This window comes from Zingiber officinale, chromosome 11B (assembly GCF_018446385.1).
Source record: "Zingiber officinale cultivar Zhangliang chromosome 11B, Zo_v1.1, whole genome shotgun sequence".
NCBI lineage: Eukaryota > Viridiplantae > Streptophyta > Magnoliopsida > Zingiberales > Zingiberaceae > Zingiber > Zingiber officinale.
The window spans coordinates 33,665,883-33,678,864 of record NC_056007.1 but is presented as its reverse complement, the minus strand read 5'-3'; the positions used below and the strand labels follow the sequence as shown (position 1 = coordinate 33,678,864).

Below are 12,982 nucleotides of genomic sequence, written 5' to 3'. Positions count from 1 at the left end.
ATTAGCAGGGGTATTTTAGTAAATATCACTAACCTTGAGCGCAACCCCTAATTCAGTAGGCTTTTCGATTGGATCTAACCCGAGTTCAGATTCAATTTTTACTTGATCCTCAAGCTCCATCGGCTCCTCGTGAAGTTTGATCAATTGGGTCCAAAGCTCATGTGCATCTTTGTACTTTTTTACTCTGCATAAAATATTGTTAGGTAAAACATTACAAATGATTTTACTTACATTTGTATTTAGTTCTGAGTTCTGAGAAGGTTTTCTCAATATCAGCCAATAATCAAAGTTTACGCTTCCTAAGAAGCATTCCATTAATCGCTTCCAATAGTTGAAATCTTGATCGTATGGTGGTGGTTCGTGGGGGTTCCGTCCTTCTTGAAGAGTCATTGTTCTTGCACACAGAGAAACAGAAAAAAAAATCCCAAGACTTGGTCTTGTATTAGCAGTGCTGAAAAAATAATATTTCACTATTTTCGAAAAAAATAATAAAATATTATTAAAATATTAATAAAAAAATATTATTCCAAAATTTTGAAAATGTAATATTTTAACAATACTAAGCAACGGTGAAAAGATGATGATGTGTTTTTCAAAAACAGTTTTGGAGGGAAAAAACGAAAGGCGTAGGTTCCACCCCTCTTTAAAACAGTTTTATTTTTAAGGACGAACGATATCTAATTTTTCTTTAAAAAACACCCCTCTTTGCCTGACTGGTGGTTGAACCAAATCAGAGCGGTACCTGCTCTGATACCAATTGTAGGACCGTTAGATTCGATAGAGGGGGGGTGAATATCGATTAGAAATTTTAGAGTATAAACGCAGCGGAAAAGAAAAATAGACACAAATGTTTTTTACTTCATTCGGAGCCTGTGACGACTCCTACTCGAAGGCCCGTACTCCGTGAGTACTTTCGTTGGGCAATTCACTAGCAGTTCGAAATAATGATTACAAAAAATAGTACAATGAATGCTAATGAAAATGAAAAGCAAATACCGACAATAAAGACAAGAAAGGAGCGTAGTGTCGGAGCTTTGTTAGCGTCGCAGAAGTGCAGAGCAGTGGAAGACTTTTCTTTTCGTTGTTGTTCTGAAGCTCTCCTCTGACCCTTCTTTTATATGAGGCTCGAGGCGCCCTGGATGCCTTCCGGGCGCCCTGGTGAGACGTGGCAAGTCCAACCAGCGAGCTCCACGTGGCGACGCGCGATCAGGATGAAATTTCCCTCCCGGGCGCCCGGATCCCTTCCGGGCGCCCGGACCTCCGGGCGCCCGGATTCCTTCCGAGCGCCCGGACCCTGTTTTCCCGCAGAATCCGTCCTGCAAGACAAACGTTAGTCCGGAGGCAAATTTACCCTGCAACACAGATTGTTAGCAAAAGCAAAGTGAGTATGAATTAGCAAAAATAGTATGACTTAGATTCCGTCTTTCCGAGACCGGAATCTAGTCACGATCTCGACTTAGATATCCAAAATGGATCTAAGCCGGATCGACGCCTAATGTTCCCTTCCCGGGAACGCGTCCTCGCCGTCACTCCCCTCCAGTGACTTACCTCACTTACCTGCCAGACGTCCGGTCAGCCCGTCGACCCGTCTGGACTTCTCGCCAGCTATCCGGTCAGCCTGTCGACCTAGCTGGACTTCTCACTAAGCGTCCGGTCAGCCCGTCGACCCGCTTGGACTTCTCGCCAGCTATCCGGTCAGCCCGTCGACCTAGCTGGACTTCTCGCCAAGCGTCCGGTCAGCCCGTCGACCCGCTTGGACTTCTCGCCAGCTATCCGGTCAGCCCGTCGACCTAGCTGGACTTCTCCTGCACACTCGATCAAAGTGTCAGACAAAAACAAACTAACTTAACCTGATTTGTCATTCATCAAAATCTGGGTTAAATCGTTAGTGCTAACCGCACCAACAGTTATGTTTGACTCATCATCATTCGTACCATATCTAATAAAGCACAATTTCTCCTTTCTGATACATCATTCCATTTTGGTGTTCCAGGTGGAGTGAGTTGAGATATTATCCCACACTCAACGAGATGGTCATGAAACTCTTGGCTAAGATATTCCCCACCTCGATCTAATCGAAGCATCTTAATATTCTTACCAAGTTAATTTTGTACTTCATTCTTGAATTCTTTGAACTTTTCAAAGGATTCTGACTTATGTCGCATTAGATATACATAACCATATCTACTGAAATCGTCAGTAAAAGTAATGAAGTAATGGTAGCCTCCTCTAGCTGCTATTCTGAAAGGGCCACATACATCTGTATGTATGAGTCCTAACAAGTCATTAGTTCTTTTGCTATGTCCACTAAATGGAGTGTTTGTCATCTTGCCTTGAAGACAAGATTCGCATATCTTATATGATTCAAAATCAAATGAGTCCAAAAGTCCATCCTTATGGAGTTGAGATATGCGACTCTCATTTAGGTGACCCAAGCGACAATGCCATAGATATGTTTGGTTCAAATCATTAGACTTGAACCGTTTGGTATTTATGTTATAGATTGGATTGTCAGAGTCTAGAACATAGAGTCCATTCACAAGATGTGCACTACAATAGAACATTTTATTGAAATAAACATAACAACATTTGTCCTTTATTACAAATGAGAATTCTTTCTTGTCCAAACAAGAAACAGAGATGATGTTCTTAGTTAAGGCAGGCACATAACAGCACTCTTCAAGTTCTAATACAAGTCCAGTGGGCAAAGATAAGGAATATGTTCCTACAGCTATAGCAGCAACTCTTGCGCCATTGCCTACTCGTAGGTCCACTTCGCCCTTTGTCAATCTTCTAATATTTCTTAAGCCCTGCACATTAGTACAAATGTGAGATGCACATCCGGTATCTAATACCCATGAAGAAGAAATAGATAGATTGACTTCTATAACATGTATACCTGAGGCAGAAGTTTCACTTTTCTTCCTTTTCACTTCCTCTAGGTATGATTTGCAGTTCCTCTTCCAATGTCTGATCTCACCACAATGGCAGCAGGTTCCTTCCTTAGCAACCCCGTCTTTGGGTTTCAGTGCATGAGCCTTGCCCTTGCCTTTGGTTTGGGTTTTACCCTTACCTTTGGGCTTCCATTTGCCTTTGCCCTTTGGCACCATTAAAATGGTGCTAGGCTTTGCCTTCTTAAGGTTGAGTTCAGCAGTTCTCAACATGCTCAACATCTCAGGCAGTGGTTTGTCAATTTCATTCATGTTATAGTTCATTACAAATTGACTATAGCTTTCGGGCAATGATTACAAAATTAGGTAAGTGGCCAATTCTTGGCCTAGTGGGAATCCCAACCTTTGTAGATTCTCCACATACCCGATCATCTTGAGCACATAAGGCCCTACGGGACTTCCTTCTTGCATTCTGCATTGAAATAGAGCTTTTGAGATCTCAAATCTCTCATGCCTTGCATGTCCTTAATATAGTTGTCTAAGGTGTTCAACCATATCATAGGCGCTCATGTTCTCATATTGCTTCTGAAGCTCGGAGTTCATGGTGGCGAGCATAAGACATGACACATCTAATGCGTCATCTTGATGCTTCTTGTAAGCATCTCTATCAGCTCTAGTGGCAGTAGCAGGGGGTGTTTCAGGAATGGGTTGCTGTAGGACGTACATTTTTCGTTTTTGCTTGAGTACTATTCTTAAGTTTCTGTACCAGTTTAGGAAGTTAGCTCCATTGAACTTGTCCTTATCAAGGATAGATCGTAGAGAGAGAGTATTTGACGTATTTGATGACATGGTGATCTACAACAATAAAATGTAGAAATAAGTATCATATTTTGATCATTTAACTAGGCCTTTAATTAAATGATTCTCCCACTAAATTGTAAAGCTTTTGGTAGAAGCAAGACATGGATGTGGTTTTACCCACACTACTAGCTCCAAATCCAATCGCGATAACATTTATGTGGGACAAGATCTATATTATACTGCATCTTGAGTTAGCTTTGGCTAATCGTCCAAGACTTAGTATAACTTAGGTAGGCAACATTTACCAATTACATCATATGTAACTCTTGTATCATTGTGTGAACAAGACTATTTGTTCATTTGCCCATCTTATGAAATTCACATTATAACTCATCTTGAGTTAGCTTTGGCTAATCGCCCAAGACTAGTATAATTTTGAATTTCATTGTATGGGATATGCCTCTAAGTTCTTAACTTAGTTAAGTCACACTCAAAGTTTTAGTAGTCAGACATTACAATTGTGGCCTTCACACTCTAGCAAGATAAATCGAGTCACTTTGCTTTGGCAAAACCTGACTATAATTGATCGAGCTAGTAGTGAGTACTAAACTTTGGTAGACATATTTAATAGACCTAATCATGATTAAACTACACATGCATCACATACAATCATAGCATATCATGCCATACATTACATATATGCATAAAAGAAATCATGACATGGTTATGGCCCCATAATCTATGATCCTCTCAAGCCAATGAGAAGATCAAAAGGTCAACCTAGGCAAAAGCATCTTCTCCAAGTGCTTCAAAAGCATCTTCTCCAAGTGCTTTCTTGGTCGTTATGTTTTGTTGTCCTTCTCCTTTTTCACCGTCGTCAAGTAGACTTAATCTTTTCTAATTTGTATATTACAAAATCTAAAGAAAACTCGAGTTACATTCGAATATAGTCTAGGAGAGGCATGACACGCAGGTCGTATTATGAATTACAACACACACATCCAATCACATCGGGGTTTAAGGGCCATAACCATGCACCATGTCATATAACATTCTCAATCTATTATGACAAAATTTACTATGATTTAAACAACTAATTATTATGAGCCACAATGCCATGATGGTTTTGCTAAAAACCTCTTGGCCGAAACTTGTTCATAATTATGCAAATAATAATAAACTTGTCATGCAATTTCTATATCACATATGAAATTCTACTATAACTTAGTATATGCTTTCGCAAGTGGCTTTGATACCACTGTAAGGAACTAGGGCGCTAAACACGTGAAAACACAGTGGAAAACATCTAGTTCCTTTCCAATAGATCCATGCGAAAGGACACCATATACTAAGTATTAATTATCTACATGAGAAAGTTATACCTTTGTTGCGTGCCCTTCGTAATCCCAATTCCAACGTTTCTTTAGATGCGGATCTTAGCGCGATCAAGTGGTCGCGCCTCTATGGTATCGACACTAACAAGTCTCGTTTGTCTCACAAACTCACAAGGTGGAGAATGAAACAACCAAAGGTTGTGCTAGCAACCTTTCTTGGAGGTTTCAGCCAAGTGGAAGAGAGGAGGAGGAGGAAGAGCTAGAGAACCAAAAACTCATCATGAAAATGAATCCAAAACCCCCTTTTATAGATTCATGAAGTTGCCTCATGCCTTAATGTCAATTGTCTTGATTGACATTAATATTTTTCTTCATCTAATGAATCCAATGCATGTGCAATTCAAATGGTTCACTCTTCATCCAATGAATTCAATGCATTCAATGCATGCAATGCATGAGTAATTCAAATTGTTCACTCTTCATCCAATGCATGAGTAACTCAAGTTGTACACTCCTCTTTCTTCATAAATTAAAATTTCATGAAATCATATAATGAGTCCAACTCATTATTCATTAATTAATTCATGAAATCATATAATGAGTCCAACTCATTAATCATCAAATAATTCATGAAAGAATATAAGGAGTCCAACTCATTAATCATTAATCCAATTGATTCAATGAGTCTAATTTGAATTGGACTCAATCCAATATTTGGATTTAATTGAGTCTTACTCAATGAGTCCAATTTGAATTAGACTTAATCCAATGATTCATCATATGAATCCATCTCCATTGACTTGTTCTTTGTGTGTGACCCAATAGGTTCTCGTAACGTTGGCAATGTATCCAAATCAACATTTAAATACATAAGCAATGAGTGACATCTAGCAAGGCATCATTGCTACCCAAGTGACGAGAATGTCGAGATCCGACTTAACCTTTCCGTGGCTATTATCTTGTATGACTCAATCCTTCTATCCTCGATATCTAGATTAATCAATGAGGCATAGACTGTGTCATCCTCTTATCAATCTTTATGTTTCTTGATATCTAAGTAGACACATTCAATTAAATAAGCTCAATATCGCATATTGACTCATTTAAGCATGGCCATGCATTCTTGTGTCCTACTAATCAAGGGGCCCATAATTTCACTTCCGTCATATGGAAGAGATAGATCCCATCTACATCACTCACATCCCTCCGCATAATTTATTGCATACCCAGTGATCAACTTTATAGTCCACCCTATTACGGGTGACGTTTGACGATACCAAAGTATACAACTCCTTATGTAGGAAACCGTAGTGACTTCAAGTTTAAGGACTATTCATATTAATAGTCACATGAGAATGTTTATGACAGTCATATAGCGATCCATGAAACAATCTCATAGCGGGTCATTCAGTATATATTCTCTAAGATATACTCATGTGTCAACCTGATATCTCATATCCATGACTTGTGAGATTAAGTTATCCGTTGACCTACATGTTAGTCTGAACGCATTAATATTATCCTTGCATATTAATACTTGACTAGGAATGGTTAAGAGTAGTGTTCTATGTATATCTACAATATCTCACTATCAATTCAACCAATTGATATGTTGTAGATTAAAACCTCCTACTTTAGGACATTATTATACTTATTCATTCGGCTTTAAATTGAAATAAATATAATAATCAATTTTGCCTTTATTAATAATGAAATATGATACAAAAGGAGCCCTTTACAATCATCTCATAATTGGTACTAGGGCTAATACTAACACCCACAGATATCGCTTCCGTCATATGGAAGGGATAGATCCCATCTACATCACTCACATCCCTTCGCATAATTTATTACATACCCAGTGATCGACTTTATACTCCACCCTGTTACGGGTGATGTTTGACGATACCAAAGTATACAACTCCTTATGTAGGGAACTGTAGTGACTTCAGGTCTAAGTACTATTCATACTAATAGTCACATGAGAATGTTTATGCACTCATACGACGATCCATGAAACATTCTCATGGCAGGTCATTTAGTATATATTCTCTAATATATACTCATGTGTCAACCTGATATCTCATATCCATGACTTGTGAGATTAAGTCATCCATTGACCTACATGCTAGTCTCAACGCATTAATATTGTCCTTGTATATTAATGCTCGACTAGGAATAATTAATAGTGTTCTATACAATATCTCACTATCAATTCAACTAATTGATATACTATATATAAGAACCTACTATCCAAGGATATTATTATATTTATTCAATCGACACTGAACTGAAATAAATATAATAACCAACTTTGCCTATTATTAATAATGATATATGATATAAAATGAGCCCTTTATAATCATCTCATAATTGGTACTAGGGCTAATACTAACAGTTAAACCATCACCCAGGCGAGTGGAAGTCACAGAATAGTCAACACGGAGGTTGCCCATTTGAGGCGACTGGAAATATTTTAGGCGCCTGGGCTCTAGGCTCCTATATCGATTCCAAGCACCTAGATTAGGTGGTCAAGTCATAGAAGACAGTTGTTGAGATGGATCAATTCGACATTCACATCAGCTGACTCCATGCACCCAGCTTCCCGAAGTCATCCATAGTCATTGAGTGGACCATTGCCAAGTGGATTGACATCGACTGAGTCCAAGCGCCCGTATTGCTTCTGTTGGAGTTAAGAAGATGAAAGGACACCCCTTCCTCTTCACCTTCTAGCTCATTTAATTCCTCGATTAATAGAGGGAAAAGAAGAGTCATCTTCCTCTAATATATATGCGTCCAAGCCAAAGAAGAAGAGGGGAGCTTGCGGGAGTTTGCTGTGTACGAGGTTTGTGTAAAGTTGGGTTCGTCTCATATGTGAAAGGTCTCTGTGTAAGGTTCGTCCATGTGCACAATATTATAAGAGGGAGTGAGCAAGTAATCAGCAAGGAGAACATCCGGTAGAGAGGGATTTGGCTCGTGGAATCTTGAAGAGCTTTCCGATTCGTTTGTGATCGTTCTTCCGACAGCAAGTTATTCTTTGATATCTTCTTCGATCTTCTTCTCTGAGCATCACTGTGAGTTATTTTTCATTTTATACGAAAAGAAAAGATCAAGACTACTACTAGAGATCACTGTGAGTTTTGCAACTTTTGTATTTATATATATTTTTCATGCTTTAGAACTATTAACAATGGTATCAGAGCGTTGCCTCAGTTCTAAGAATGCATGATGGATCTTTTTGCTTGCATGATTTGTTACCATGATAAGCCAAGATCACAAATATAGATCTATGCATGTAGGTAGTATACACGTAAATTTGTTATATTAAAATGTCTAAAATGATAAGCCAAGAGATCTTCACAAATATAGACCTTTAGATTTGTTTGAATGTTATGCACATGTTCATTGCCGAAGAAATCATCGACAGAGCTATCATCGAAAGCGAAATCATGATAGTGTCTTGATCTGCCACCATCGCTGGGTGCTGGGAAATACATGTCGCCTGAGGGAAAAAGAACCGATGACTACTGCCCACCACATGTTTGTCACATAGAAATAGTTGTAAAACACTAGTGACCAAGTCGAGAGGATAGCCATAGGTGTCCTTGGCTAGCTAGCGCTAGAAACGATGTTGGAAGATCGACAATTGATTGTAGTAGTCGGCAACCTTGCCACTGCATGGGGTTGTAGAAACGATATCGGCGTGCTCATGGTGTGGCTTTAACGGAAGAAGCGGGCATGCTTCGGTGTTGGGCATAAGAAGTGGTTTTATGAAAAACAAAATAGCGTTTGTTATTAATGTTAGATCGATCGCATGTGAGAGGGGGAGTTGAACCACGTGGTTTTCAAAAACTCATTTTGTTAGTTTTAAAATCACAAGTATGCATAGCGGAAAGTACCTATGAAATTGAAATTAAAAAGACATGAGAAAGACACAAGTAGTTTACTTGGTTCGGAGCCTTCGGCGACTCCTACTCCAAGACCTAGGTCCCGCAGACCTATCGATGGGTAATTGAGTACCTTTGAAAGAGGAAATCGAGTACAAAGAAAGTTTGAACAAGTGCAACACACTGCACTTATCCTTTTGCAGTAATCAAGTACACAAATAAAATGTTACCAACACTTTTAGAAATAGAAGTAGGAGGACTAGTGTGTCGGTGTCGGTCTACTGGCCATGATCAGAAGTTCTCAGAGCAGTTGTCGGGCGCAGCAGCTTCGCAACAAAGTCATGGGGCAGTCATAAGCTCAAAAGGATGCGCAGTAGCTTGTATATTAATGTTATTTGAATGCCTTCTCAAGACTGCCTTATATAAGGCATGGAAGGTGCCTCCAATAGGTTAAATTTGATCCTGAATAGCCCGACACTTATCCGTGGTGAGGTCAAAATTTCACGCTACGGAAGGCGCCTTCCATAGCCATGGAATGTGCCTTCTATGAATAGCACGAAGGTGCCTTCATTGCTTGAAGGCGCCTTCGAATACTATTCATCCGAAGGCAAATATACTCCTTTTGTCATGCAAAATAACGTTAGTCCAAATAACCTGTAAAATAAATATTAGGACAATAATAGTTAATAATAAAGAGTAGTAATTAGTTACTATCCTCCCAGGATCAGGAACTAGTCAAGGTTTTAGTTTAGGGATCCTAAATGGAGTTAAACTAGATTGACGCCTACTGCTCCTCAATCGGGATGTGTCCTCACAAGGTCACTCTACTCTAGTGATTTACCTTAACTTACTAACTTGCCAGACATCCGGTCAGCCTGTTGACCTGTCTGGACTTCATATCAACTATCCGGTCGGCCCGTTGACCTAGCTGGATTTCTTGCCAAATATCCGGTCAACCCGTCGACCTATTTGGACTTCATACCAATTATCTGGTCGACCCGTTGACCTAGCTAGATTTTCGACCAGATATCCGGTCAGTTCGTCGACCTATCTGGACTTCTCCTGCACACTTAATCAAGTAGTTAGATCACAACAAAACCTAACTTAACTTACTTGTCATTCATCAAAACCCGAGTTAAACCGTTATTGCAAACTGCACCAACAATCTCTCCCTTTTTGATGTAATGACAACATGGATTAAGTTAGGGAAAAAAATTCAAGCATAAATAGACAAATGATATTTAAGTTATTCAATAGAAAAATATTTAAGTTATTTCGGTGTTAGTTATTTGAATTTTGGTGTTATTTGAATTTCGGTGTTTGCTTTGCTAACTTAATCCCCAACCCTCCCCCTTTGTCATTCATCAAAAACATGAATAGATAACTAAGAAAAAAATATGCTAAGTAAAAGAAATTTGATAATAGGATAAGTTCTAGGATTACTTGGGGGAGTTAAAAAAAAAACTTTTATGCATTTCCCACTTGGCTTCATTGATCACCCAACATAAAGCTCTTGGAACCAACCTAACCGGATTACAAGTCATCCGGAATAGGGACGACCGGCTCTTAAGTCGGTCGAGTATAAGAGGTTTAGTATTTTACTCTCGAACTAAAAAGATAGCATGTTTAGTCATTTAATAGCCGATTGTGTTTAAAGATGGTTGGCCTTAAAGGTCGGCCGAAATGTCCAACCCACCTCACACTTGACCAGCCATAGGTATGGTCACAATAAGGGTCAACCTCCCTATTGCTCATAAATCTCCCTCTATATGTTCGGCCAGATAAAAAATTGACCGAGCTTAGAGCATTTAGCTTCATATTTACTCCCTAACGGATTCCCAGCACGCACAATTTATCATATGACTTCTTGAATGGATTTCCAGTACGCTTAATGCATCATATTATTCTCCAAAAGGATTTCTAATGGCACTCAATACATAAAAAATTGACTTAATGCAAGGACAGGCATAAAGACTGCCGACTTTATAGGTCGATCGGGATATACTCAGCCAACAACATAAGTAGAGAATCCTAACAACCTATCAGAATAACAACTATGTATCAGAGAATATTCTGTTGGAACCTTCTTCAATGATTATTGTGACTCTTCTCAAAAGATCACTTATAACAACATATTCCTTGAATCACCTTATCAATGGCATAATTATAAATGACAAAAGAGATATAAATAGGTAAATAGAAGATTTCTCTGACAATTATTATACATTTCCTAGATTATACATTTTCCATTACCAACAACCTTTGACATTCTTTGCTACTTTATAATTGTAGAGGTTATGAAAGGTGGTATATAAATGGAGGATTCTCTCCGTTGGGAAGGTATGTTCTCTGAACATCTAAAGCTTAGTCTCGTGTGCACATTCTTTGCTATTCTTCATTCACCCACCAAAATTGTACTGACTTAAGCGTCGGAAGGTCTTCGCCAAGGACTTTCCCTAGTTTCTAGGTGCTGACATTTTATTGGCTCATCTGAGTGTGCGTAGAATTAAAAGAAAACTTTTTCGTAGAGTAAAGGTCTTCTCTCAGTCAACCACCAAGCTACCATTCCCAGTGCACCATCTCTTTAGTTTTCAGATAGGATCAAACATCTAGCAACTAGATTTCACTATGATGCCCACCAACTATTTGTACATATTGTTGCAACTCAAGATCCCAAAGCTTTCTCACTAGTTCTTCATCTTTGGCATGGGCACTTGTATCCTCTTCATGGAAATAATTGAAGTATTTCTTAGTCACACCCTTGAGATTTGGATGCAACACAACATAGCTTGTGGTTATTACTTCCAGAGGTACATTCTTCCACAACATGTAGCAAAATCTAAACATTCTCATTAATAGGAGGGAGTGCCTCATCAAATATTTGATAATCAGACCTAGATGAAGAAAAATCACTGTAATAGTTGCCCCCTCTACCTTCAAGCACCTAGCAAGTTCATTGGCGTGCAATACATTGACCATTTTGGATTGTCCATATGCCAATTTATCATTGTAACTATCCTTATCATTAATTTTGTCGAAGTGTATTCCTTCCATATATGTATTCACATGAGCTAGAGATGAGACATTCATAATGCGTCCTTTGACGCCTGCCCACTTCACTATTCTTTTCATCTTGTCAAGTAGAAGATTTGTTAACAAAAAGTCACGCAAATGGTTTGTAACAAACTTCTTCTCGATCCCATCCTCAGTGAGTGCGTAAGGACATGAACATGACATCAGCATTATTCATCAATAGGTTGAAAAGGAGATTCATGGAAAGGAATTTCTCAGCATAAGCTCAAACAGACTTAAGAGAGCCAAGTTTGAATTGTACGATGTCGATCTTGGCAGATGTAATTTTATTTAAGATAAGATGCTTCTCCTTATTGGTATCCTATATATTCCTTGTAGCAATGACGACATGAGCTCCATGGAGGGCCAAAACCCTAGTCATCTCAGCTCTGATTCCACTGCTCTCGCCGATGACGAGGGAGATGAGAGGGGAGGCATCGATGTTGTCGATGACCTGGTCTCGATGGTCATGGAGCCAAAATATCCCTACTTCACCAACTACATCCCACAAAGTGACTCCACAATCCTTGCCACTAGAAGCAAGGAGAGAGGTGAGGTGGCTATAGCAAAGGGTAGTGACTGTTCGGATTTTCGGACCGTAAAAATCACTTTTTGCGTTGCGGAAACCCCGAATTCCCATGCCACCGGATCCGTGCGAAGATAAAATTTTACATGTACAAGTTTTTTATCCTAGATCTACATTAGCTCTACATGGTTAAGAGATTACCCTTGTAGCGAAGCCCTTCGCGAATCCCGCTCGTCCAAAAGTTGCCGGATCTCGAGTGTGTTCAAATGGACACACCTCTATACGTATCCACACGAACAATAGAGATGGAGAAAACACTTAGAGTGTGCTAGCACTCTAATGGTGTTCGGCCAAGGAGGAAGAGAGGGAGAGAAAAAGAAGCAAGGAGGAATAATAATGATCGATAATGAAATAAGAGTAAAAAATGGCTTAAGTATTTTCATCTAATGAAAATACTTAATGCTCATTAAC

At 39.1% G+C, this 12,982-nt stretch overlaps 1 protein-coding gene across 1 annotated transcript; it reads right to left on the bottom strand.

Moving 5' to 3' along the window:
- Nucleotides 1–11,529: 11,529 nt before the first annotated feature.
- LOC122033876 (short-chain dehydrogenase TIC 32 B, chloroplastic-like) lies at nt 11,530–12,150 on the bottom strand. The gene is made up of 2 exons (XM_042593032.1): nt 11,848–12,150; nt 11,530–11,730 (listed from the first exon to the last, which is right to left on the bottom strand). The coding sequence occupies exons 1-2, from the start codon at nt 12,148–12,150 to the stop codon at nt 11,530–11,532; spliced, it is 504 nt and encodes a 167-aa protein (XP_042448966.1).
- Between the last annotated feature and the right edge of the window lie 832 nt (nt 12,151–12,982).